At 42.1% G+C, this 26,364-nt stretch overlaps 2 protein-coding genes across 2 annotated transcripts in view; one reads left to right on the top strand and one right to left on the bottom strand.

Moving 5' to 3' along the window:
• The window catches only part of SLC31A1 (solute carrier family 31 member 1), a 35,281-nt gene extending 23,859 nt beyond the window's left edge, over positions 1-11,422 (top strand). Inside the window, exons 2-5 of the mRNA XM_069575408.1 lie at positions 4,438-4,595; positions 5,611-5,683; positions 6,854-7,022; positions 8,130-11,422. Of these exons, the coding sequence (XP_069431509.1) occupies positions 4,488-4,595; positions 5,611-5,683; positions 6,854-7,022; positions 8,130-8,331 (552 nt within the window). The 5' untranslated portion in view covers positions 4,438-4,487 and the 3' untranslated portion in view covers positions 8,332-11,422. The remainder of the gene's footprint in view (positions 1-4,437; positions 4,596-5,610; positions 5,684-6,853; positions 7,023-8,129) is intronic.
• Positions 11,423-12,817: 1,395 nt separating this feature from the next.
• CDC26 (cell division cycle 26) lies at positions 12,818-26,355 on the bottom strand. The gene is made up of 4 exons (XM_070292241.1): positions 26,142-26,355; positions 18,774-18,883; positions 18,193-18,314; positions 12,818-13,244 (listed from the first exon to the last, which is right to left on the bottom strand). Exons 3-4 carry the CDS (start codon positions 18,271-18,273, stop codon positions 13,068-13,070), a joined length of 258 nt encoding a protein of 85 aa, XP_070148342.1. The 5' UTR covers positions 18,274-18,314; positions 18,774-18,883; positions 26,142-26,355; the 3' UTR covers positions 12,818-13,067.
• Positions 26,356-26,364: the final 9 nt, after the last annotated feature.

Here is a 26,364-nt window from a genome sequence, read left to right as displayed (position 1 = left end):
TTTATTGCTACATTCCTTTGCCACTTCCTGCAAACAGCATAAGTGCAGCAGGATCCATAAAAGATCGTGTTAGTTACTCAGTCGTGTCCAACCCTTTGCGACTCCACGGACTATAGCCCACCAGGCTCCTTTGTCCATGGAATTCTCCAAGCAAGAATACTGGAGTAGGGAGCCTTTTCCTTCTCCAGGGGATCTTCCCAACCCAGGGTTCCAACCCAGATCTCCTGTATTACAGGCAGATTGTTTATCATCTGAGCCATGTATAGGAAAATTTCAAAGTTCACCTATAGAGGCACTTGAAACAAACCCAGAGTCATTCCTCAGAATATCTGCTGACTCCATACAGGTCATGAAAAGGCAGGATTAGTCCAATTAAACTTGTTGCTTAATCACATGAACGTAGTCCATATGCAGGAACCCTTGTTTACGGTAGTGCATTGTCTTTGATGTTGAATTTCCTCTATGCTTGCCAAAAGCTTGTATCATCAATCATAACTGTTGACTCCAGAAAGCAGAAGAGTGACTAGATAGAGTTCCCTTTGTTAAATGTTTTTACAAATCTAAAAAAGAACATGACCCTAATCATTTTAAGAATAAAAGCTTTCTTCCTTATCATGAAAGTCAGGAAAGACTGGTAGCAGTCTCCAAAAGAATTATCTGAGGCTCCAGATTACATCCGACTGAGCTGGAGGAGAGGGACCATATGGCAGATGTGTGACCACTTCTGTGTAGTCTTTTGTGGGATCTAATCGTAGTCCCTATGGGCTATTGTTTCTCATTCACCATTGTGAAATACCAGGAAAATAAAAGAAGATTTAAAGTTTAAGGTCAGTGCTAAGACTCAGAATAGGCATCAGAATTTAACCTGCTCGCTAGTTCCCTATCTTCTGTCTATAAATTGATATATATTTTGCTAGAGATGCTAGATTTTGCAAAAAATATTCTGGCCCTCTAAGCTGTACAATGCATGTGTTTGGGAGAAGTGTTGGCAGGAACAGAGGAAGCTTCTTTTTGATGATTCTCAAAAGTAGACTGAGAAGGAATTAGATCCTTGAATCCAAGGAAGTTTTGAAACCTATTTTTATAAAGACGGCACCATACATATTAAATGGGGAAAAGGGGAAGGTAGGAAATGCAAAGCTATGTGGGATTCAGTGGTGGTGTTGTTCCGTCATGTCTGACTCTTTGTGATGCCATGGACTGCAGCACACCAGGCTTCCCTGTCCTTCACCATCTCCCAGAGCTTACTCAAATTCATGTCCATCGTCGGTGATGCCGTCCAACCATTTGTCCTCTGTCATCCCCGTCTCCTCCTGCCTTCAGTCTTTCCCAGCATCAGGTTATTCAGTTTAGGATGTGTCATTCATTCTAATAGTATTCCAACCAATACAAGCAAGTTAGCATATAGCCAACCTCAAGTACGCAGCTGAGCATGAATGTTCCTTGGAAACTGAATAGTGTAAAGCCTTCCAAAGAAATAAGCTTCTCACCTATTTTTATATGAACTAAGTTTCATAGAAATTCATACTTGATTTTTTTCTCTCGCCAAATCCTAGACCGCTTCTGATCTATTTTCTTAAAGAGCAAAGAAGTTTTCTATGCTAGACAAGAGAGCTTTTATGAACCATCCACATGTGTTGATAGTCATTTTGTGGCCTCGGGAGAGAGGATAGGCAGAAAGGGTTTGAAAGTGGTCTTAGCTAGAATACTCTGCAAGAGAGAAGCTAACAGAAAGCTGACTTTTACCTAGGATTCTACTATAAGAAATCCACTGTGGGCTTTCCTGGTAGCTCAGCGGTAAAGAGTCTACTTGCTAATGCAGGAGACGGGGATTCGGGGAAGATCTCACAGGCCATGGAGCATCGAAGCCCTTGAGCCACAACTCCTGAAGCCCACGTGCCCTGGAGCCTGTGCTCCACAATGAGATGCCTGAGCAGCAGCGCTGGAGAACAGCCCCTTCTCTCCACAGCTAGAGAAAAGCCTGCACAGGGACAAACCCCCAGCGCAGCCAAAAATAAATAAATAAATTAAATTATTTAAAAAACAAAACAAAACAAGAAATCCATTGTGAGAGTTTGCTGGTTGTTCAGTAGTTAGGATTCAGTGCTTCCACCGTTGGAGGCCTGGGTTCAATCCCTGGTTGGGGAATTAAGATCCTGTGAGTCACATGATGAGGTCAAAAAAATAAAGTTAAAAGAAAAGAAATTAATTGTCTATTGACAGTGGAAGGAAATAGATTCGGTTCCTGCTCTGTTCTCTAGTATATTTCAGTGTGAAATATATCCTACAAGGTGATACTTCAAAACAGGTGCATAACTTGAAAGATGTTAAGATTTGGACATATAGAATACTGATACATCTGAAGAGATTTGATTAAGTACTTTCATTAAATAGATGTCTCTGATTGGCAATGAGATGCCTGGACAATTAGGGACCCATGGGTCTTCAAAAGAAACACAGTGAAAGGAAGAATATGTAAAAGTTCGTGAGGAAAAATCAAGGGCACAAATCTTAATTAGTTTCTGATGCTATCTGTGTTCTTACTTTTTAAATTGTCCTTCACATTTCATCTTATGCCCCAAACTCAGTTATGACTGTTCCGTTTCCCCTTCTAACTTTAGCCTTGAAGTGCCACGAGGAAGGAGTCTGTCTGCTTGATCTCTGTATGTCCCTCAGTCGCTGACGCCAGAAGGCGCACCACAAGCATTCGTGTATTCTCTCTTGTTGATTATTTTTGTGTGTATTCTTTTTTTTTTAAACCATTCACTATAAATAAACCTTTGTGGACAAAAATCTTACTATGTGTCTCTTTGTACCTCTGATCTGGTCCCCTTATGGCAATGGTATTAACACCACCAGCTTGTCGAGTTCTCTCATGATGAAGCAATACAGTATCTGGCATGAAAGTTATTTAAATTCATAGTTGAATTTTGATTATCTGTAACGGATGCTTTGCCATTTCCTTTGCTGGAACCTATTTTTTCAGCTTGCTATCATAGAGTCATGGGATAGAAGTTGAAGAGGGGGAAATAAATGGTGGAGTATTTGTGCTTCTGTATCTCAAGTGCGCCTCTCTTCAGCCTCTTGGTAGTCCTGCCATATTCCATCTCTTTCGTTCACAGCGCTAATCACCACATGAAACTGTTCTGTTTACTGTTTCTCCATCCTGCGCTTTGTCTTATTCACTGTTGAATTATTAGCACTTAGCTCAGAGTTTGGCAAAAGCTGGATAAATATTTATTGATTGGATTAATAAAAGAGGCACACAGGCTGATGAACATGAACACCTACTTGGGATTTCTAAAGAACTCTTTCCTCCACAAATTGGCATTGAGGGACACATAAAGAGAATCCCACCACCTCCCCCTCTACTCTCTTCACCTTCCCATTCCCCACCCCAGCTACCAGAATTTTTGCTCTTTGAATAACATCTTGGATGGACTTCTGCAATAAAACCATTAAGGGGTAGTAAACATAGACACAAGACTGAACGTGCAGTTGTCTAGACTTAATTTAATAGAGAATATCTAATTTATACCTTTTTTTCCCCCCATGTTCCCCAGTCTAATGTCCTGCTGATATTGATAGTATATCAAATTCTGAACACAGTGCGTGCCTAGGGCAGCAGTAGACCTTTCCTTCTAATTTAAATTAGCTGAAGCCTGGTAGTCCCTATGTGAGAGTGTATTCGTAATATCCTGACTGAACACAGGCCATCCAATTAGGTGAATTATCTTAAAACTCTTGCTTTTTATCTACTGACATTTGTGATCAGAAAGGCTGTTAAATTTCATCCATGGCATCAATTTTATGCAAATTATTACAAATTATTTCCTGCCACCCAAAGAAGCTACTTTTCTTCTCCTTATCTCATATTTAAGTTTGAACATACATTGAATGTATCTAGAAGAGCATTGATTCTTCAGAATAAGAGTTTGGTTTCTGATATTGTATAGCTGATTCACTTTGTATTGTATTGTATGGTAGAAACTAACATGACATTGTAAATCAACTATACTTCAGTAAAAATGATTTTTTTTAAAAAGAGAGGTTTCTGAAACCGTATGTACAAATCCCTTCTGCCAGAGGACATCCCCTGTTGGTGCACTTACTCCTCTCTGTGTCTGTAGATAATTAAAAAATAATTCTGAGTAAAATGTTAGGGGAGCATATATTTATTGGCTGAAATCCCACGTAGACTAAGTATTTATCAAGAAACAAGATTTGGGGAATTCCCTGGCAGTCCAGAGACTAGGACTCTGTGCTCCCAGGGCAGGGGACACAGGTTCCATCCCTGGTCAGGGAACTAAGATTCCACGTGCCACACAGTGTGGCCAAAGGAGAAAAACAGACAAGCTGAAACATTGTGAAGATTTTTTTAAAAAAAATCAAGATTTTGTGTTTTTAATTATTGTATATAATTCTTTTTCTTAAAAGAATCTTCTGCTGACTCAACTTTTCCTGGGAAAATAGGCCGTTCCCACCACATGGGGATGAACATGGATATGAGTGGTGGAGACAACAGCACCATGCCACCTCACCATCACCCGACCACATCATCGGACCACTCCCACGACCACATGATGATGATGATGGTAAGTGCCAACGCGAAGGCAGCCCGGGCCCTCCCCCACCCCCTGGGTCATAGAAATGATCAGATTTTAGGACTGCAAGAGGACCGTGTTTGTCGTTGTTGTTCAGTCACTAGGTTGTGTCCAATTCTTTGCAGCCCCATGGACTGTAGCACGCCAGGCTTCCCTGTCCTTCATTATCTCCCAGAGCTTGCTCAAACTCACATCCATTGAGTTGGTGATGCCATCCAACCCTCTCACCCTGTGTGTCCCCTTCTCCTGCCCTCAATCTTTCCCAACATCAGGGTCATTTTCAATGAGTCAGCTGTTCGCATCAGATAGCCAAAGTATTGGAGCTTCAGTTTTAGCATCAGTCCTTCCAATGAATATTCAGGGTTGATTTCCTTTAGGACTGACTGGCTTGACCTCCATGCGGTCCAAGGGACTCTCAAGAGTCTTCTCCAATACTACAGTTCAAAAGCATCAATTGCCTGGTGCTCAGCCTTCTTTATGGTCCAGCTCTTACATCCATACATGACTACTGGAAAGACCATAGCTTTGACTGTATGGACCTTTGTCGGCAAAGTGATGTCTCTGCTTTTTAATACACTGTCTTGGTTTGTGATAGCATTTTTTTTCAAGGTTAAAGATCAATTTACTGATGAGGAAAAACTAAGGCAGACCTAGAGAAGTCAAGTGATTTGCCCAAGATTATGTGGCAGGTTAATTTCATGGCTATACCAGAATCAATATGGTTCTTTCTTCAGTATATCTTCCTTTCAAAATTGACCCTGGATTAATTTCTTTATGCTTTGTGTAGACGAGAAAAAAGACAGAAGTTGACAGTGAGGGCAAAGGAGAGTACATGCAGAGAAGTGCCTATATTAGTGATACGAAAATGAGGAGAAAGCTTTCCACTTCAATGAATGCCTCTTATTACCCAGAACTGCTGCTTACAAGTGTTCTAAGCTTCTTGACCTGAGATTCTCATGTAGAAACTTCGATTGTTTCTAACTAACATGTTTTGGTTTCCTGGCAGCCTATGACCTTCTACTTTGGCTTTAAGAACGTGGAACTATTGTTTTCCAGTTTGGTGATCAATACGGCTGGAGGTGAGTAAGCCATCAGGTGGTGTTTGAAGGTGACACTCAAATGAGAGTCAATGACAAAGAATCTGGAAACCCAGCACCTCTTCCTGCCAGAGTTACTGAGTCGTGAGGGTTGCGATTATAACCATCTGGTTCCCTATTTCCTACCTGGAAGATAAGGATACACAGTGACTATTAGGTCCTACTGTAAACCTCTCTTAAATAACATGTGTATGTTTTAGAGTTTCTGAAACATAATTTAGATACAGGTCGGAGTCTTTTGCAGACCATTGTCTTTCACCCTTTTCCAGAATGTTTCCTTGTTTGATTGGTCTCAGACGTAAGACTACAGTCAAGTTCGAATGGCATAAGAAGCATTTTATATATACATACCACCAAATAACCCTAGCTTCAAAACTATTAATCGAGTACAGTCTCTTTGGACCCACAAAATCGATTGTTTTGGGAAGAAGGGAAGCATTTAATTCAGGTAGTATGTTAAATCAGTTTTGAAAACATGCATATTATTATCAACAATTCACAGTGTGAAAGACAGAATTGAAATGCCCATTCAAAAAATAGAGTCACATGCTTTAGAAGGGCAGGCAGGGCACAGTACAGCATGTGGGATCCCAGTCAAGGCTGGAGCCTATGCCCCTACACTGAGAGGTCAGAGTCTTAACAATAAGCGTTTTATTTCTCTTTCACGTATTTTACATTGTGTGTCTCTGTGTGTGAAACTAATTTAATCACATCAAGCAGCCAGACCAAAAGGTTATTGTTGTTCCAATTATTTTTTTGTTATATTAATCAGAAAAGGAGTATATTCTTTAGTAGAGACTATAGTTTTCACTAACACCATCTTAGTCCGTCTCTTCCACCCATGGGAGTGAAGAGGTAACAATATAACATATTCTGGAATTAACAGTAGAGAGTAGCAGTTTTTTGGAATTCCCTGGCAGTCCAGTGATTAGGAAATGGCACTTTGACTGCCCAGGGCCTGGGTTCAGTCCCTGGTCAGAGAACTAAGATTCTGCAAGCTGAGCAGCAAGGCCCATTCCCATCCACCTCCACCCCGTCAAAAAAAAAAAAAAAAAGAGCAGTTTTTCTACGTTTTCTTTCATGCTTGGAGAGCACACCAGCTAAGCATTTTGCATGTTTGACATTACTGCCATCTTTTCCTTTCCTACTTAGAAATGGCTGGAGCTTTCGTGGCAGTGTTTTTACTAGCCATGTTCTATGAAGGACTCAAGATAGCCCGAGAGGGCCTCCTGCGCAAGTCCCAAGTCAGCATTCGGTACAATTCCATGCCCGTCCCAGGACCAAATGGAACCATCCTTATGGAGACACACAAAACTGTCGGGTAAGGAGATTGAACAGATCCAAGTGGAAGTTCTGTAGAGCTGAACTAGCCAAATAGCAAAGTGGCTATTTTATGAGCAACAGCCCTTTTCTTGAGTTAATGATTCCATGTCACCTTGATCAGCACTCTGTGGAGGCTTGGGGTTGTGAGTCATTAGGTCGAAAGAGGAATGATATTAACTCTTCTTAGAGTTCATTCTGAATTCTAAGTGCTGGTCACTTTGGAAAAAGGAAAGGAATCATTTTAACATATTAGTCAAATAATAATAAACAAGTTAAAGAAAGAAGTTTCAGGTAAGGGTACACAAGAATGGCAGAACCCTGTTGATTCCTTTCTATAGAAAGTGGTACCTGCCCACCTCTGGTCTCATTTTGTTATAACACTATGCAAAGGTCTGTATTTCACTTAAAGTATTTGGATGACTTGGTTTTCCCCACAGACTGGCAAGTGCTTTTTAAAATTCCGTTATAATAGAAACGTAGATCTTAAAGCTAAATTGGAATTCAAGGAATCCTATAGACCAATGTCTTACTCTCAAGTAAGCACAATATTATTTATTCCAGTAGTACCCATGATTGAGAGCCAACCAGATTGCGACTCATCTAAGCTGACAGAACTAGTGAGTGACAGAGGAGATAAACCGCCAGGTCTCCTGATCCCTAATTAAGAACTGTCTACTATACCACCCCACCGTCAATTCTGTTTCCAAGTCTTTAAGAGTATGAGCTTTGCGAAGGTGGAAGGCCTGAAAATGTTCGCAGCAATAAGTGTGGGAGGGTGTGGGTCACCCCTTTCAGGCTCCGCCGTGGGGGTGAGTCACACTGTAGCCGCCCTCTGCCCTCCTCCTGAAGAGCTTGACCCCTGCTGCCATAGAACCATATCTGGCTGATGTCTATTAACCTCATAGCCCTATCATTTTTCATTCCAAGGACCAATAAACAAAACTTGCGTAGACACAAGTACCCTGGAGTTGCCAAGGTGACTGAGAGAGGGCAGCTCAAGCTGAGCTCATGACTACAACTGTTCCCTTTCTTGCCCCTGAAGCGCGTGCCGAGCTGCCTGAGCACTCCTGGGGCCCTAACTCTTGTGTCCCTGTTTACTCTCCAGGCAGCAGATGCTGAGCTTCCCGCACCTCCTGCAGACAGTGCTGCACATCATCCAAGTGGTCATCAGCTACTTCCTCATGCTCATCTTCATGACCTACAACGGGTACCTCTGCATCGCTGTAGCAGCTGGGGCTGGCACAGGGTACTTCCTCTTCAGCTGGAAGAAGGCGGTGGTAGTGGACATCACAGAGCATTGCCATTAACGTCTCAGTCCATGGTGTGGCCTTATCGATTGCAGTGGAAAGCAGTTCAAGACTGGAAGACAGGATGCCACCTTCTCTTCTTGCTCCTTATCTCCTTACAACACACATACACCTGCTCAACAGAGGTTTAGCTTACAGTCTCTGAGCTAAAGTGGTAACTTCCTTCCCCCCACACTTCTTTCCCTAATGAGCTGAGTTTCCCGTTTCTCTTGAGGTGAAGCCACTCAGGAGAAGTCCTCTCCTCCCTCATTATCTTAGATCCGAGTTATATGTTCTTATCTAATCCGGGTAGCTTTCTGTTCAATGGCTCGATCGCCTGCTTCCTTTTTTTCAGTCTTGTGTTCTTTTTTTTCTTTTAAACAGACAGTTTGTGAATTTGATGGGTTTTTCCTGGGTCAGTGATGGGAATGGGTTAACTTTAGCCAGGATTGATGGCAGGCAAGGGAAAGTCTTGCCCAGCTAAACCCAGAACCCAAACATGTTTTAGTCTTTGGACTCAATGAGTGGAAGATAGGTTATGCCTTCCCTAGATGAGACGTGTTGCACTGAAATCTTTGTAGGGTCAGAGATGGTTTGAGACTGTATAAATACAGGCCCAGAACTTGCAGGACAGTGCATTCCTGGGTGGCTGACTAATCAACTTATGTTCCCACTCAACATTTTAATTAGAATGAACTTGTTAATCAAGAAAAAAAGGTGACAATCAACTTGAGAAAATAGATATTTTAAAATGAAACCATTGACATTTTTACTTTGACTTGGTACCTTAGTATGTCACAGCTGAATGAAGCAAGCGTTTAAACATTTTCTTCTGTTACTGTTTTCATGTGTCTGCCTCTAAACCAGTGATTTTCAAACTTTAGCATGCATCAGAAAATCACCTAGCGAGCTTGTTAAAAACCCAGTTGTTGGGCCTCGACCCAGAGCTCCTAAATGAGTATTTTTAACAAATTCCCAAGTGATGCTCCTGCTGATGATCAGGGGACCATACTTTGAGCATCTCTGCTTTAAACTAAGGGAGTATCACCTAGTGGGTGAGTTACCTGGGACCGGGCACGGGAATTTGATTTGCTATCAGTAGGTGGTGTGTCTGGGCTTAACTCATGTACTAAATGCTGCTGGTCAATACTTAATCATTCCACAAACATTTATTCAGCCCTGGCTGTGTCTGTGTGCCCAGGCCCACATGCACAGAAGGGCTGGAGCCAAAGTAAACTTTTCTTAGCATGTATGAAATCACTAGTCCTTATTTTTAAAGATCTGTAGTTTCTTGGAAGTAGCCTGAAGGTTGAGAAAGACCTTTGATCTGCAATGTAAATCAGCCAGTCTTGGGTTAGAAGGGCAAAAGCCCAGCCATCTCTCTGAGAGGCTTAGGTTGTGGTTGGCTGATGGGCAGATTTTCCTCAGCCCTGACATCCAAAGGCATACCGGGCAGATCCTCATTCTCTGCATGACCATCTTTGTTACTCGGGGTGCGGAGAGCTTAATTAGATCACAAGTGGCCAAAAATTGCTTTCCTCAGTAAAGAATCGTATTGGATTTTTATTCTCGTTAGTCTACGCTGCAGTCTTGTTCCCAGTCCAGCCTACCTCTGTATAGTGACTCTTGTGCTGGTCTGTTAAATCCTGCCCTCCTTGGTGCTAGACTCCTTTTGTGCCTCAGGGCAGGAGAGAGAAAACACAGCTATCCTGTTGGCCTCTGTTGTGGTTTTGAAGTTTGTACTTACTCTGTTGATGCCAGTTAAATATTGGAGGGCGACAAATGTGTACTTGCATGGCTTTGAACCAAGAGAGGCTTATGAGCTTACCGGATCGAGGTTAAAACCTAAGAACCAACACTTAGAATTTTATGTTTTTCTCTCATTCCAACCCCTTGTAGTGCTGATACTTAGTATAAGCAAAGGGAATGACAGGTACTGATAAAAATCCAACATTAAGGTACAAATAGCCTGTATTGTCTCAGAAGCCAATGAATAATAAAACCCTGAGAAATAAAATAAGAATCAATGTTTAGTAGTAACCCTGGTACTCTCTAGACATCGTCATGATCTGCTATGAAGTAACCTTATCAGGTTATTTTCAAGATGTGAAAAATCAAAGCCAGTTAAGACAAAATGCTGCGAATTTCCAACTCTCAGAGAGAAGCAATTTGGGATGTGTCTTTGGGTATTCAAGATAGAGTCTCATGAGAAACCTGAATTCTGTGATCTTGAGCTAGGTTGCCAAAGGAAGAAACTAGTGAAGGGGGAGGGGGAGAAGTAAACCTTAAATTCTGTCTTTCTTGAGTTCTTGGACTGTGTTAATGTTGATAATCTTATTGATTTTCATATCTGTACCCCTGTTCATTTAGAATTTTAGTGCCTGACTTTGTTCCTTTTGGATGCAAATTGCTCGTTTCCTCCTGTTCACAACAAGTGGAAGCTGTATCGCCCTGTCTTTGGCCCCTTACTGTCTTTCAGTCTTTTATCCTATACATCTAGTCTATTAATCTCCCTAGCCCTCCCAATGCACTGGACAATGCTGTGCAGTGGGTTTAGATATTGATACCAACTGGAAGCTGTAAAACTCATTCGAGACTCTAAGCACACTTTGAGGAGCAATTGTCCTGTTGGAATTTCTATGAGGCTGGGTAAAGGGCTACCTGGTACTATCCACTAAGTTACAAAATCTTAGGTACCGTCTCCAACCTATGCCAGAGGAACATTCAGCCCCTCACTGCCCACAGACAGAGGCCTCTGTCCACCAGGGAGTCAGTAGTTTCTTCACTGCTTCTATGGTAGGGTTGTCTGAAACTCCCTTTTAGGCTGTGGGGCACTGGTTTCGGGTTCCCTGTAGAAGCTGGAAGGGGAGGTGGTAGGGAGTATACTTTCATGTCATTTACTGTTGGTCCTGCCCTCTCCAGCTGCTTCCTTGAGAAGATACATCTAAAGATACAAAGTCTGCATTTGATATAATGCCTTAATCACTGGGTCTACAATTAATGTTGACTGTTTTAGATTGTAAGCTCCTGGAGGGCAGTATTGCTGTTGTAGGAATATTTTAACAGTGTCATGTGCAAAAGAACAAATAAATATTTTGATTTTGTGATTCTATGTGTGTCTTCCACCCAGAGTGATGTCAGAATCAGTGGTCTCTTCATTGTCCACATGGACTCCGGCCATTATCATCAGTTTTTAAGATGTCCGTCTTTCAGGTGGCGTGACCCAGTTATAGTTTCATCTCACTGTCCTCCTCCTACTTTAAACAACAGGCTTTGTACACGCCAGAAGAGTTCACATGACCTTTTGCACAGGAGACAGTCTTAATGAAGATGCAATATCTCAGTACACTGAAGATTTTATCATATCATAATCGTTTCCCTTTTTGCTGACAGAACATCCTCTTGAGTGTGGCTATTAGGAGGGAAGAAGAAACTCAGAAGCCTCAATTTTTTTGTGCTTCTGTGCCCACTCATGCTGGGAAGCCACAGTGACTGGTTGAGGCAGTCTTGTATGATTTTTTTCCTCTCACTCTTTGATCCTGGCCTTTGTAGCATTCAAAATAATTGAACTCAGTTTCCCTATCTGGAGCCACTATTGCTGTGTTTTCAAGATAAAAGAATGGAAAATCCCAGCTGAAAGTGGAAGAATAAAACTATTGTAAGAATGGTAGGGAAGACGTGAAACTATATATCCTCTTCTCTTCCTGCCCCCCACATTGTGATTACCCAGACTTAAACTACCCCAGAAAGGCTGGGTAAAGTCCTGCTAGTGGGTCTCTACAGAACTGCTGATTCCAGAGGTTCTTTTCTACTATAGTTGGCAGTTCCCAGTAGTTGAATTAAACAGTGAAAACAACAGGACATAATTCTAGTCTCTGAGCTTCCTCTCAGATTGACTCGTTAGGAAAGCTCTCAGGCAGTTTGGGAAAGAAGGAAAACTGGGATGGTTGGAATGCTAACACTCCACTGCCTATCCTCTCAAACTAGTTACAAAGCCATTCTATAAAGATTCTGGAAATCCACAGCTGAATCAGGTTTATACAAAATCGTGAGATTCTAATCTCCACAAGGGCAGGGATCTCGATTTGTTCACTGCTGTTACTAAGTGCCTAGAATGGTACCTGGCACATAGGAGGCACTCAATAAATACTTGTCGAGTAAATGAATTAAGTGAAAATCAGTTACAGGGATCAACTGGATGTGTCCTGTGTTAGTTGTGTAGTTGCTAAGTTGTGTCCAACTCTTTGCGATCCCATGGACTGTATCCCACCAGGCACCTCTGTCCATGGTATTGCCCAGGCAAGAATACTGGAGTAGGTTGCCATTCTTCAGGGGATCTTCCTGACCCAGGCATCAGACTCTCGTCTCCTGCGATGGCAGGGGGATTCCTTTTACCTCTGAGCCACCTGGGAAAGCCCATTCTGTGCATAGGGTCTTTTAATTAAGATGAGAAGAATGATGTAGCAATTTAATGGTGCTATTATATTTCATTAAGGATGTCACACACTTTCCCAAAAATATATTTATTTTTAAAAACAAAAATCAGACAAGTTTTATCGAGTCAAATTTTCCAGAGACAAACCAGAGTTTGAATTTCAGAGTGAAAGTTAAGCATCCATAATCTCATGCAGAAGTATTTCTCTGCAGGATGTAAAATATTCTGCCTGACTTCGAGCACTCCATTCTCTAAATCTTGTTTGTGTTTCTACCATCATTGTACTCCATTCCAGGGCTCTGGCACACAAGAAAATCCACCTCTAAAACTCAAAATTTCCAAATTGAGATGAACGATTGTTGGGCTTTGGTTGGGGTTTATAACCAATTCGATCATTAATCATTTGTTCCCGGCTCTTGGGATCACCGCTGAGTCCAATGGCACCTTCTCCATCACTGCCTCCTACAATGTCCACATCTTCCTTTTGTTTCTTACGTGTCTGAAAGTTTAAATGTTTTCATGTTAAGGCAATATTCTATTCATTAACAAACATTTATTTAGCACCTACAATGTTTTAGGCATTAGGGAAAAGGATAGGGTTTGGGATTACACAACAATAAGCTGAAATCCTAGGTTTAGATGGTTAGGGGTCCGAGAGGATATAAGAGGATGCAGTGATAAAAGATGTAAGCCCTACCTTCCAGGATATCACAGTCTAAAAGGGAAATAGACCATTAAAATAGAAGATGAATCAGGGCTATGACAGAGCAAAGTCCACACAATAGATGGAAATCAACGTGACTGGTAAAACAATAACCACCAGAAATTAACAGATGACACCATGAGATTAAATGTAACACGAGAATAGAAAGTTTGTGCTATCTTATCATGAGGTCTGTCTGACTTGGGGAATTCATTTTTGTTTTCAGATAAAAGGTTTGGCTCCAGCCACAAGTTACTACAGAATTCACAGTCAGTGTCTCAGTTTGATCACTTTCAAAGAGAGAAACTAACATCCTACAACTACCCTACCTGAGAGTTCCTTAATAGAAGAACAGCTCCCCTACACCAATCCCAATCCCTGGAATCACTGCTATTCTTCACCACTTACTGCTATTCTTCACCACTGCTGAACTGGGAGCCTTTAAATGCCAGCATCAAAGTATATAGTGCATCAGTGAGGTATTACTTTATATATATATAAATACATAATGACCTTCCTGAGTTACTCTCTAGGTTATACTACCTACATAACATTAGAAAAGCTCTCCCTAAACACCTTTGTCAAGACACGTTCTAAAAGGCACAGGATGATATCATTTTATAAGCTGTGAGAAATTCAGAATATCCAACTAAAATGAAATCATTGAAAAGGCTTCCAACTGTGAACAACTGCTGACTATTTCAAAATCCAGAGTCAGCAAAATGTAATTAAACTAATTTTAGTAACAAGTAAAATACCAGGTTTTCTGTCCATTTTAGCACAGAACAAAAACTATTCCTCCCTCCAAAGTTGCTCTAAAACAAGTGAAACCCACTAAATAACTGTCTGTAGTAAAAAGATTAAAAACAAGAAGAAAAATATCAGGGCATAAATTTACATCTAGGAATAAATTTGACCAAGGAGGTAAAAAGACCTGTACACTTAAAAATGAGACACTGTTGAAAGAAACTGAAGACACAAAGAAATGAAAAGGTATTCTATGCTCATGGATAGGACAGTTAAAATGTCTATACTCCCTAAAGCAATCTACAGATTTAATGCAATCCCCATCAAAATCCCAACAACATTTTTCACAGAAATAGAACAAAAATTCCTAAAATTTGTATAGGACCACAGAAGACCCCAAGGAGCCAAAGCAATCTTGAAAAAAAAGAACAAGGCTGGAGGTATCACATTCCCTGATTTCAAATTACACTACAAAGCCACAGTAATCAAAACAGCATGCTATTGGCAGAAAACGAGACACAGATCAATGGAACAGAACTAAGAGCCCAGAAATAAACCTTCACATATGCAGATAACTGATTTACAACAAAGCAGCAAAGAACATCAGAGAAGGCAATGGCACCCCACTCCAGTACTCTTGCCTGGAAAATCCCATGGACGGAGAAGCCTGGTGGGCTGCAGTCCATGGGGTCTCAAAGAGTCGGACACGACTGAGCAACTTCACTTTCACTTTTCACTCTCATGCATTGGAGAAGGAAATGGCACCCCACTCCAGTGTTCTTGCCTGGAGAATCCCAGGGACAGAAGAGCCTGGTGAGCTGCCATCTCTGGGGTCGCACAGAGTCGGACATGACTGAAGTGACTTAGCAACAAACATACAATGGAGAAAGGACCGTCTCTTAAATAAATGCTGCTGAGAAAATTGAACAGCCAATGCAAAAGAATGAAGCTAAACCACTATTTTGCACCATGCTGCTGCTGCTGCTAAGTCGCTTCAGTCATGTCCAACTCTGTGCGACCCCACAGACGGCAGCCCACCAGGCTCCTCCGTCCATGGGATTCTCCAGGCAAGAGTACTGGAGTGGGGTGCCACTGCCTTCTACACAAAAATTAACTCAAAATGGATTAAAGACTTTATTATAAGACATCCTCAAACAATAAAACTCCTAGAAGAAAACATAGGTGGTATGCCTTCCTCAGGCAAGGGAAACAAAAGAAAAATAAATGGGACTCTATCAAACTATAAGTCTTTGGCACAGCAAAAGAAACCATCAACAAAATCAGAAGACAGGGTGCTAAACGGGAGAAAATAGCTGCAAATAATTTATCTGATAAGGGATTAATACCCCAGATATGTAAAACTCTCATACAACTCAACAACAAAAAAACAGATGACCCAAGAATCTGAATAGACATTTTTCCAAAGACAGACAGATGACCAACAGGTATAAGAAAAGATGTTCAACATCACTAATTACTGCTGCTGCTGCTGCTAAGTCACTTCAGTCGTGACCGCTTCTGTGTAACCCCATAGACGGAAGCCCACCAGGCTCCCCCATCCCCAGGATTCTCCAGGCAAGAACACTGGAGTGGGTTGCCATTTCCTTCTCCAATGCATGAAAGGGAAGTTGCTCAGTCGTGTCCGATTCTTAGCGACCCCATGGACTGCAGCCTACCACGCTCCTCCATCCATGGGATTTTCCAGGCAAGAGTACTGGAGTGGGGTGCCATCACTAATTACTAGAGAAATGCAAATCAAAACGGCAATGCGATATCATCTCATGCTCATTAGAATGGCCATTATCAAAAAGAGAAGAAATAACAGGTGTTAGAGAGGACATGGAGAAAAGGAAACCACACATTGTGAGAATGTAAACTGGTACAGCCAGTAAGCAAAACAGAATGGAGACTTCTCACAAAGTTAAGAGTAGAACTCCCATATGATCCAGCAATTCCACTCCTGGGTATATATCCAAAGAAAATAAAAACACTATTTCAAAAAGATGAGTTCACCACCATGCTCATCACAGCGTCATTCACAATAGCCAACATATGGAAACAACCTCAGTGCCTCATGACAGATGAATGGATAACGCAGATGTGGTGTATCTGTATCTACATCTATCTAGATACACCATGAAACACTACTCAGTCATAAGAATTAACTCAATTAAAAAAAAAGTAACTCAATGGGGAGCTGACTCTGCAAGCTCAAATTTCAGTATGAGACTAACACTGAAGTTTACAACTGAAGTTTAAACCATAAGGGACTTTCAGGGAAAGAGTGCACAGTGTTTATTGACACTGAAATTAAAGATAACTCGTCAGGAGAAGATAAGGTGGAGAGATGACCAAGGACCAGATCAAAAGGGCCTTTTATGTCATCCTAAGGAATTTGTACTTTATTCCAAAAGCCAGTAAGGAATTTAAGTCTTACTGATTGACATCTAATACCGTGTGGTAAGGCTATGCTTAAAAAATACACATTGAACTCCTACTAGATGCTAGGAACTCAACAGTGGAGAAGACAGGCATGATTTTTACAATCAACGTTCCTAATGTAAGTGATTTTACAATAAACAAATCATTGTAAATTATAATAAGTGCTATGAAATAAAATAAAGTGTTCTGAGAGATCCTAATGAGATGGAGAGAGCACGGGTAGGAATGAAACACCGAAGCTGGACAGGGTCAGAAGAGGCCTCTCAGACTGAGAAGGTCACATTCAAACTGAGACATGAGGAAAGAGGAAAGACTCCAGGCAGGGGAAAATAACAAGCGCAAAGGCCACGAGTTATAAACAGTTTGGCATGTTCAAGGACATAAAGGAAACCAATGTGCCTAGGGTGCAGAGGGCAAGGCAAGAGTGGCAGATGAGACCTGAGAGGGGCCAGAACATACAAACACTTGGAGGCATGACAAGGAACTGAGGCTTTATTCCAGGTTCAGGAAACCACTGAGGACTTTCAAGCATGAGAATAACATGAGCTGAAATTTTTTAAAGATCACTTTATATAGATACCTAATAGAGAAAGGATTGAAAATACAATAATGGACGCAGAGAGACAACTTGGATGCTACTCGAATTGTGCAGTGAGATAATGGTTATTGGAACAGGGTTCTAACAGTGGAGATAAAAAAGGTATGGGTAGATACTAGAAATATTCTGGAGGCAGAACCAAAGGATTTATGGAAAAATTGAATATAAAAGGTGAGGGAAAGGGAGAACTTAAGACTGACTCTCAGGATTATGGCAAGAGCAACTATATAGATACTGACATAGAGTATACTGAGGTGAAAATGGTTCGAGAAAGATATCAAGAGTTTTTTGTTTTAACATATTAAGTGTAGTACACTGAATAATGACCTCCAAAGCTGCTGCTGCTGCTGCTAAGTCACTTCAGTCATGTCCCACTCTGTGCAACCCCATAGGCGGCAGGATCCTGTAATCGTTGCCTTGTATGTGAAAACGGTCTTTGTAGATGTGATTCAGTTAAGGATGCTGCGATGGGGACATTTCCCTGGAATATGTGGGTGGGCCCTTAATGCCAATGCATGTATCTTGTAAGAGAGGGCACAGGGAGACGTGACAGGCAGAGAAGACAACGTGATTACAGACAGAGACACCGGACTGATGTGGCCACAAGTCAAGGAATGCCAGCAGCCACCAGAAGCTGCAACAGTCAAGGAACAGAACCATCGCCCACGGTCTCTGGAGGGAGCATAGTCCTGGTGACATCTTGATTTTGGATCAGTGATACTGGTTTCAGATTGCTTGCCTGCAGAACTGTGAAAGCCTAAATTTCTGTTATTTGAAACCACCAAGTTTGTGGAAATTCATTACAGCAGACACAGGAAGCTAATACATTATGTTTAAGATGCCTGTAAAGCATCCAAATAGAGATTTCAAACAAGCTGTTGGTGTGAGAATCTGGAGTTCAAAAGTTAAGGGTTACTGTTTTAAATATTCCTAAGGGTTTGAAAGTTGTACTCTTACCTCCAGGTCCTTTCGAATGCTCTCAAACTCCTCAATATCATCAAGTTTCAGCTCCAGGCGGGTTGGTTTTCGTCGCAGCATAATGAAATCAACACTAAAGGGCAGATCCAGTAAACTCTTAGCTGTTAAAAATGGTAGAGAGGAGAAAAAATTGTAAGGCATAAATCCCAGCTACAAACGTAAGATCAGTCTGTAAGCATGCACACAAAAACAAATGGTGATACAAAAGACTCATCTGGAATCACACACTGGCTTCTAAGTCCTGAGGGATATAATTATCACGTTTTTATTACATGACGCAGATCCACAACTCTGTAATTTAAAAAATCTCTTTCTTCCAGAATTTAAAATAGCCAGCTGCCTATAAAAGGATTCTAGGCATCAATCACTTTAATCTCATGGCCATTCCCAGAGAAATATTCTAGCTAAGAGAATAAAGCTAACATATCACAATTTTAATTCAGTATAGTTAGTAGGAAATAGATTTGACCAACACTATCTGGGAATTGTGAGAGACTTATGATCACTCCTGAATGCTAAAATCAGTTTGCGAAATCATATGAAAACTCCTTCTAACTCACCAGTTCACAGGGTTATCCTCAAGGTCTAAATAGGTCTTCAATGGACGGGTTATTCATTCAACCAACAGTTCCTGTGCTCCAGCTACTGAGTTAAAAGGCATAGTCACAGTCTGTGGGGAAAACAAACATAAATAGAAAACCGCAATATACTGTAGTAAGAACTTTGATGAGGGTAATGTAATGGCATCACACAGGCACCCAACCCAGTGGGGTGAACAGGGATGTGGAGATGATGTCTAAGTTGATTTTTGAAGGACAGGCAGAAAAGGGGGATTAAAGGCATCCCAGGCAGAGAGAATAAATATACACAGAGGCTCAAGAGAACACTCTGGAATCTGAAAACCCAAGGTAATGTTTATGCTACAAAAAAAAAAAAAAGCTTTTTTTTTTCCTTTTAGAAGAAAATAAAACTCAATTGAGTTTAAAACCTGTTGATGGCATCATCTTTATATCCTCATGGTATTCAGTAGAGATCATCTATAATAACCGTTAGTAAATGCTTTGTTGAATAAACTGAGAGATCCAAACCAAAAAGAAAGTGGAATGAACTTTTCTTGAGCACTGTGCCACACTCTTCTTTTTACATTCTCAGGTTTACTTTAGCACAGACATTCCATGATGCTGGCAAAATTACGCCTATTTTGCAATGGCACCCCACTCCAGTACTCTTGCCTGGAAAATCCCAAGGGCAGAGGAGCCTGGTAGGCTGCAGTCCATGGAGTCACTAAGATTCGGACAGGACTGAGCAACGTCACTTTCACTTTTTACTTTCATGCACTGGAGAAGGAAATGGCAACCCACTCCAGTGTTTTTGCCTGGAGAATCCCAGGGACGGGGGAGCCTGGTGGGCTGCCGTCTGTGGGGTCGCACATGACTGAGGTGACTTAGCAGCAGCAGCAGCTCAGATAAAGTCTTAGCTGCTCAGTTTGATTAATAAATGTCAGCTTCCTGGGAAATTCCCTGACAGTCCAGTGGTTAGGACTCTGGGTGTCCACTGCAGTGGGCACCAGTTTGATCCCTGGTTGGGGAACTAAGATCCACACGCCTCAAGAAGGAACAAAAAAAAAGTCACCCTCCTATAAAAACTGTACATAGGCCACAGGGAGAGGATTACATGAGAATCATGTAAGTGAAAGCTCCTTTAAAATATGCATAGGCCCCTCTCGCCTTCTCAGATGGCCCACACTCTGTAGAGTGTGTTTCTCTCTAAATAAATTCACTTCTTACCAAGCAAAAAACACACAAACAAAAACCAAAAATATATGTACAGATATAAATTATTAATACATGTATCTAGGATATAGACAGGACTTTGAAATACACCAAGGAAGAAACGTCTCCTCCTCCCACGAAGGTTGGGACAGACACAAGTAATATCCCTTATCAATATAAAACACTGGCATATCACATTTCAAATTGCTTTGTACTAAATCAGATATTATCTTGATTCCAATGTAGAAAAAAAGTACGGGAGGCCAAAGTTCCAAGGGTGGAGAATGCTTAAAAGAAAAAAAGAACTGAGACACATTCTAACCTTTCTGCAAACTGTAAAAAGCTCACCACTAGGGAGCAGTATAGAGTAACATATAAAAGTGCCTGCTCTGGAGATGAGCATGGCCTTGCCCACCAGAACAAGACCCAGTTTGCCCCACAGCCAGTTCCTCACATCAGGAAGCTTGCACAAACCTTTTATCCTCATCCATCAGAGGACAGAAAGAATGAAAACCACAATCACAGGGAACTAACCAAACTGACCGCATGGACCACAACCTTGCCTAACTCAATGACTCTACGAGCCATGTGCTGTAGGGCCACCCAAGACAGACGGGCCATGGTGGAGAGTTCTGACAACATGTGGTCCACTGCAGAAGGGAATGGCAAGCCACTTCAGCACTATTGCCTTGAGAACCCCATGAACACTATGAAAAGGCAAAAAGATACGACACTGAAAGATGAACTGCCCAGGTTGGTAGGTGTCCACTTCTCCAGAAGGAATGAAGAGGCTGACCCAAAGCAGAAATAACATGCAGTTGTGGATGTGTCTGGTGGTGAAAGTAAAGTTTGATGCTGTAAAGAAGAATACTGCATAGGAACCCGGAATGTTAGGTCCATCAGTCAGCTCAGTTCAGTTGCTCAGTCATGTCTGACTCTGTGACCCCATGGACGCCAGCACACCAGCCTTCCATCCATCACCAACTCCCACAGCTTGCTCAAACTCATGTTCATTGAGTCAGCGATGCCATCCAACCATCTTATCCTCTGTCATCCCCTTCTCCTGCTGCATTCAATCTTTCCCAGCATCAGAGTCTTTTCTAAGGAGTCAGTTCTTCACATCAGTGGTCAAAGTACTGGAGCATCAGCCCTTTCAATGAATATTCAAGACTGATTTCCTTGAGGATTGACTGGTTTGATCTTGAAGTCCAGGGTCCATGAATCAAGGTAAATTGGAAGTGGTCTAACAGGGCATGGCAAGAGTGAGCACTGACATTTTAGGAATCAGTGAACTGAAATGGACTGGAATGGGCGAATTTAACTCAGATGACCACTATATTACTATGGGGAAAAATCCCTTAGAAGAAGAAAATGGAGTAGCCCTCACAGTCAACAAGAGTCCAAAATGCAGTACTTGGGTGCAATCGCAAAAATGACAGAATGATCTCTGTTCATTTCTAAGGCAAACCATTCAATATCACAGTAATCCAAATCCATGTCCCAACCACTAATGCTGAAGAAGCTGAAGCTTAATGGTTCTATGAAGACCTACATGACCTTCTAGAACTAACACCAAAAAAAGATGTCCTTTATATCACAGGGGACTGGGATGCAAAAGTAGGAAGTCAAGAGATAACTGGAGTAACAGGCAAGTTTGGTCTTGGAGCACAAAATGAAACAGGACAAAGCCTAACAGAGTTTTGCCAAGAGAACACCCTGGTCATAGCAAACACCCTCTTCCAACAACACAAGAGAAGATTCTACACATGGACATCACCAGATGGTCAATACCGAAATCAGATTAATTATATTCTTTGTAGCTGAAGATGGAGAAGCTCTATGCTGCTGCTGCTGCTAAGTCACTTCAGTTGCGTCTGACTCTGTGCGACCCCATAGACAGCAGCCCACCAGGCTCCCCTGTCCCTGGGATTCTCCAGGCAAGAACCCTGGAGTGGGTTGCCATTTCCTTCTCCAATTCATGAAAGTAAAAAGTGAAAGTGACTGCAGCCTACCAGGCTCCTCCATCCATGGGGTTTTCCAGGCAGGAGTACTGGAGTGGGGTGCCATTGGCTTCTCTGGAGAAGCTCTACAGAGTCAGTAAAAACAAGGCTGGGAGTTGACTACGGCTCAGATCATGAACTCCTTATTGCCAAATTCAAATTTAAATTGAAGAACAAAGAGAAAACCACTAGGCCATTCAGGTATCACCTAAATCAAATCCCTTACGATTGTAGAGTGGAATGACAAATAGATTCAAGGGATTAGATCTAATAGACAGAGTGCCTAAATAACAATGGATAGAGGTTTGTAACATTGTATAGGAGGCAGTGATCAAAAGAAAAATAATTGCAAAAAGGCAAAATGGTTATCTGAGGAGGCCTTACAAATAGCTAAGAAAAAAAGCGGCTGTGGAAACTGTGGAAATGAAAGGCAAAAGAGAAAAGGAAAGATACACCCATTTGAATGCAGAGTTCCAGAGAACAGCAAGGAGAGATAAGAAAGCCTTTTTAAGTCAACAAGGTAAAGAAATAAAGGAAAACAATAGAATGGGAAAGACTAGAGATCTCTTCAAGAAAATTAGAGATACCAAGGGAACATTTCATGCAAAAATAGGCACAATAAAGGACAGAAACAGTATGGACCTAACAGAAGCAGAAGATATTAAGAAGAGGTGGCAAGAATACATAGAAAAACTATACAAAAAAGATCTCAATGACCCAGATAACCACAGTGGTGTGATCACTCACCTAGAGCCAGACATCCCGGAATGTGAAGTCAAGTGGGCCTTAGGAAGCATCACTACAAACAAAGCTAGTGGAAGTGATGGAATTCTAGCTGAGCTATTTCAAATCCTAAAAGATGATGCTGTAAAGTGCTGCACTCAATATGCGAGCAAATTTGGAAACTCAGCAGTGGCCACAGGACTGGAAAAGGTCAGTTTTCATTCCAATACCAAAGAAGAGCAATGCCAAAGAATGTTCAAACTACCACACAATTGTATTCATTTCACATGCTAGCCAGAGTAATGCTCAAAATCCTTTAAGCTAGGATTCAACAGTATGTAAACTGAGAACTTTCAGATGCACAAGCTGAATTTATATACAAGCAGAGGAACCAGGGATCAAACTGCCAACATGCCTTGCATCATAGAAAAAGTTAGAGAATTCCAGAAAAATATCTACTTCTGCTTTATTGACTACACTAAAGCCTTTGACAACAAACTGTGGAAAATTCTGAAAGAGATGGGAATACCACACCACCTTACCTCCTCCTGAAAAACCCATATGCGGGTCAAGAAGCAACAGTTAGAATTGGATATGGAACAACAGACTGGTTCAAAACTGGGAAAGGAGTACGTCAAGGCTGTATATTGTCACCCTGATCATTTAACTTCTATGCAGAGTACGTCATGCGAAATGCCGGGCTGGATGAAGCACAAGCTGGAATCAATGCAGGGAGAAATATCAATAACCTAAGATATGCAGATGACACTTACAGCAGAAAGTGAAGAGGAATTAAAGAGTCTTAATGAAGGTGACAGAGGAGAGTGAAAAGTTTGGCTTAAAACGCAACATTCAAAAAATTAAGATCATGGTATCTGGTCCCATCACTTCATGGCAAATAGATGGGGAAACAACGGAAACAATGACAGACTATTTTGGGCTCCAAAATCACTGTGGATGGTGACTGCAGCCAGAAATTAAAAGACACTTGCTCCTTAGAAGAAAAGCAATGACAAACTTAGATAGCATATTAAAAACCACACACATTACTTTGCCTATAAAAGTTCATATAGTCAAAGTTATAGTTTTTCCAGTAGTCATATACAATGTGGGAGCTGGACAATAAAAAAAGGCTGATCACTAAAGAATTGATGCCTTCAAACTGTGGTGCTGGAGAAGACTCTTGAGAGCCCCTTGGACAGCAAGGAGATCAAACCAGTCAATCCTAGAGGAAATCAACCCTGAATATTCATTGTAAGGACTGATGCTGAAGCTGAAGTTTCAATACTTTGGGCACCTGATGCAAAGAACCGACTCATTAGAAAAGGCCCTGATGCTGGGAAAGATTGAAGGCAGGAGAGGGGGATGACAGAGGATGACATGATTGGACAGCATCATCAATTCAATGCACAGGAGTTGGACCAAACTCCAGGAGATGGTGAAGGACAGGGAAGCCTGGCATGCTGCTGTCCATAGGCTCGCAAAGAGTCCGACATGACTGAGCAACTGAACAACAATTGGAGGCAGAGATTCTAATTCCATCCCCACTCATCTTGGACAACTGGCTTCACCTTTCACTAGATCTTGGTTTCCTTTGGTCTGTATCTATTGTTATATGGATTGAATGTCACATTGCAGCGTAAATTCCTGTAATGAAACCTGGCATTTAGCAAACACTCAGTCAGTTCAGTTCAGTTGCTCAGTTGTGTCTGACTCTTTGTGACCCCATGGACTGCAACATGCCAGGCTTCCCTGTCCATCACCAACTCCTGGAGCTTACTCAAACTCATGTCCATTGAGTCAGTGATGCCATCCAACCATCTCATCCTCTGTTGTCCCCTTTTCCTCCTGCCTTCAATCTTTCCCTGCATCGAGGTCTTTTCAAGTGAGTCAGTTCTTTGCATCAGGTGGCTAAAGTATTGGAGTTTCAGCTGTGGCATCAGTCCTTCAGTGAATATTCAGGACTGATTTCCTTTAGGATGGACTGGCTGGATCTCCTTGCTGTCCAAGGGACTCTCAAGAGTCTTCTCCAACACTGCAGTTCAAAAGCATCAATTCTTCAGCGCTCAGCTTTCTTTATAGTCCAACTCTCACATCCATACATGACTACTGGAAAAACCAAAGCTTTGACTAGATGGACCTTTGTTGGCAAAGTAATGTCTCTGCTTTTTGATATGCTGTCTAGGTTTGTCATTGCTTTTCTTCTAAGGAGCAAGCGTCTTTTAATTTCATGGCTGTAGTCATCATCTGCAGTGATTTTGGAGCCCCTCAAAATAAAGTCTGTTACTGTTTCCATTGTTTCCCCATCTATTTGCCATGAAGTGATGGGGCCAGATGCTATGATCTTAGTTTTCTGAATGTGGAGTTTTAAGCCAAGTTTTTCACTCTCCTCTTTCACTTTCATCAAGAGGCTTTTTAAGTCTTCTTCACTTTCTGCCATAAGGGTGGTGTCATCTGCATATCTGAGGTGATTGATATTTCTCCCGGCAATCTTGATTCCAACTTGTGCTTCATCCAGCCTGGCATTTTGCATGATGTACTCTGCATCTAATAAGTTAAATAAGCAGAGTGACAATATATTGCCTTTACTACGCCTTTCCTGATTTGGAACCAGTCTGTTGTTCCATGTCCAGTTCTAACTGTTGCTTCTTGACTTGCATACAGATTTCTCAGGAGGCAGGTCAGGTGGTCTAGTATTCCCATCTCTTTCAGAATTTTTCACAGTAAATAGGCATTATTATCGGAAAGAGGCCTAGGGGAGGGGAGGGGGCTCTTTCCAGCTCTGGAAACATCAATATTTTGAGCATCTCCACCCCCTACAAGGAGAAGGAAATGGCAATCCACTCCGGTACCCTTGCCTGGAAAATCCCATGGACGGAGAACCCATGGGGTTGCAAAGAGTTGGACACGACTGAGCGACTTCACTTTCACTTTCACGCCCTACAAGGGGGCAAGAATCTTGTCTTGTCCGCCTCTGATGCCCCAGCACCCAGGGCAGCAGAGTCGTGCAAGTTGCTTGCTTGCTTGCAGTTTACCTGACGCCTCACATTCATCATCTCTCTCGGAATAAGACAGAAAGACCTGCTGAAGACAGCAAAAGCGGGGCGTGGCTCCTCCGCCTGGTCTTTATTTCACTTCGGCGCTAGAGGGCTCTTTGAACTTATTGTTTCACCACTGCCCAAATCCACCGAAAACCCACCCAGCTCAGAAGAAACTGCCAAGAGAACTTCCTGGCAGCGGAGGAGAACAGCACTCCCGCCGCAGCTCCCGGGCTGCACTCAAGGGTCCAGGGCGAGAGTTTCCATGGCAACATAGGCCTTGGCGCCAGGAGGACTTAGAGCCCCTGGCCGGGCCGGGAGCCGACAGTAGGCCCCGGAATCCCTCGATTCGCTCCCTGAGTTCAGTTCGCAGCCGCGCGATTCCCCGCACCTACCTCTTTTCAGGCCTGTTCAGTCCCTTTCCGGAACCTCGGCGCCCACCCCGAATCATCGGCTAAGCCAACTGGACTACACTTCCCACACTGCCTCTGAGTTTCTCTCTTCGCAGAACCTTGGCCTCCGCGTGCTTCTCTCTGAGGCTCTACAGATCATATCTCTCAACTCGACCAGACTCCCTCCTACTACGATTCCCATAATGCTCCACGCCTCCCAGGATGC

Source organism: Ovis canadensis, chromosome 2, assembly GCF_042477335.2.
Source record: "Ovis canadensis isolate MfBH-ARS-UI-01 breed Bighorn chromosome 2, ARS-UI_OviCan_v2, whole genome shotgun sequence".
NCBI lineage: Eukaryota > Metazoa > Chordata > Mammalia > Artiodactyla > Bovidae > Ovis > Ovis canadensis.
The sequence above is the reverse complement of the archived record's forward strand: the minus strand, read 5'-3'. Positions and strand labels throughout refer to the sequence as shown.

What these genes read in the sequence shown, in the direction of transcription:
- CDC26 (XM_070292241.1), bottom strand. Translation starts at nt 18,273, where the DNA reads ATGCTGCGACGAAAACCAACCCGCCTGGAGCTGAAACTTGATGATATT. An exon ending in GCATTCGAAAGGACCTGGAG is followed by an intron (nt 13,245 to 18,192) that starts GTAAGAGTACAA and finishes TTAAACTTTCAG; the next exon opens with ACACGTAAGAAACAAAAGGA.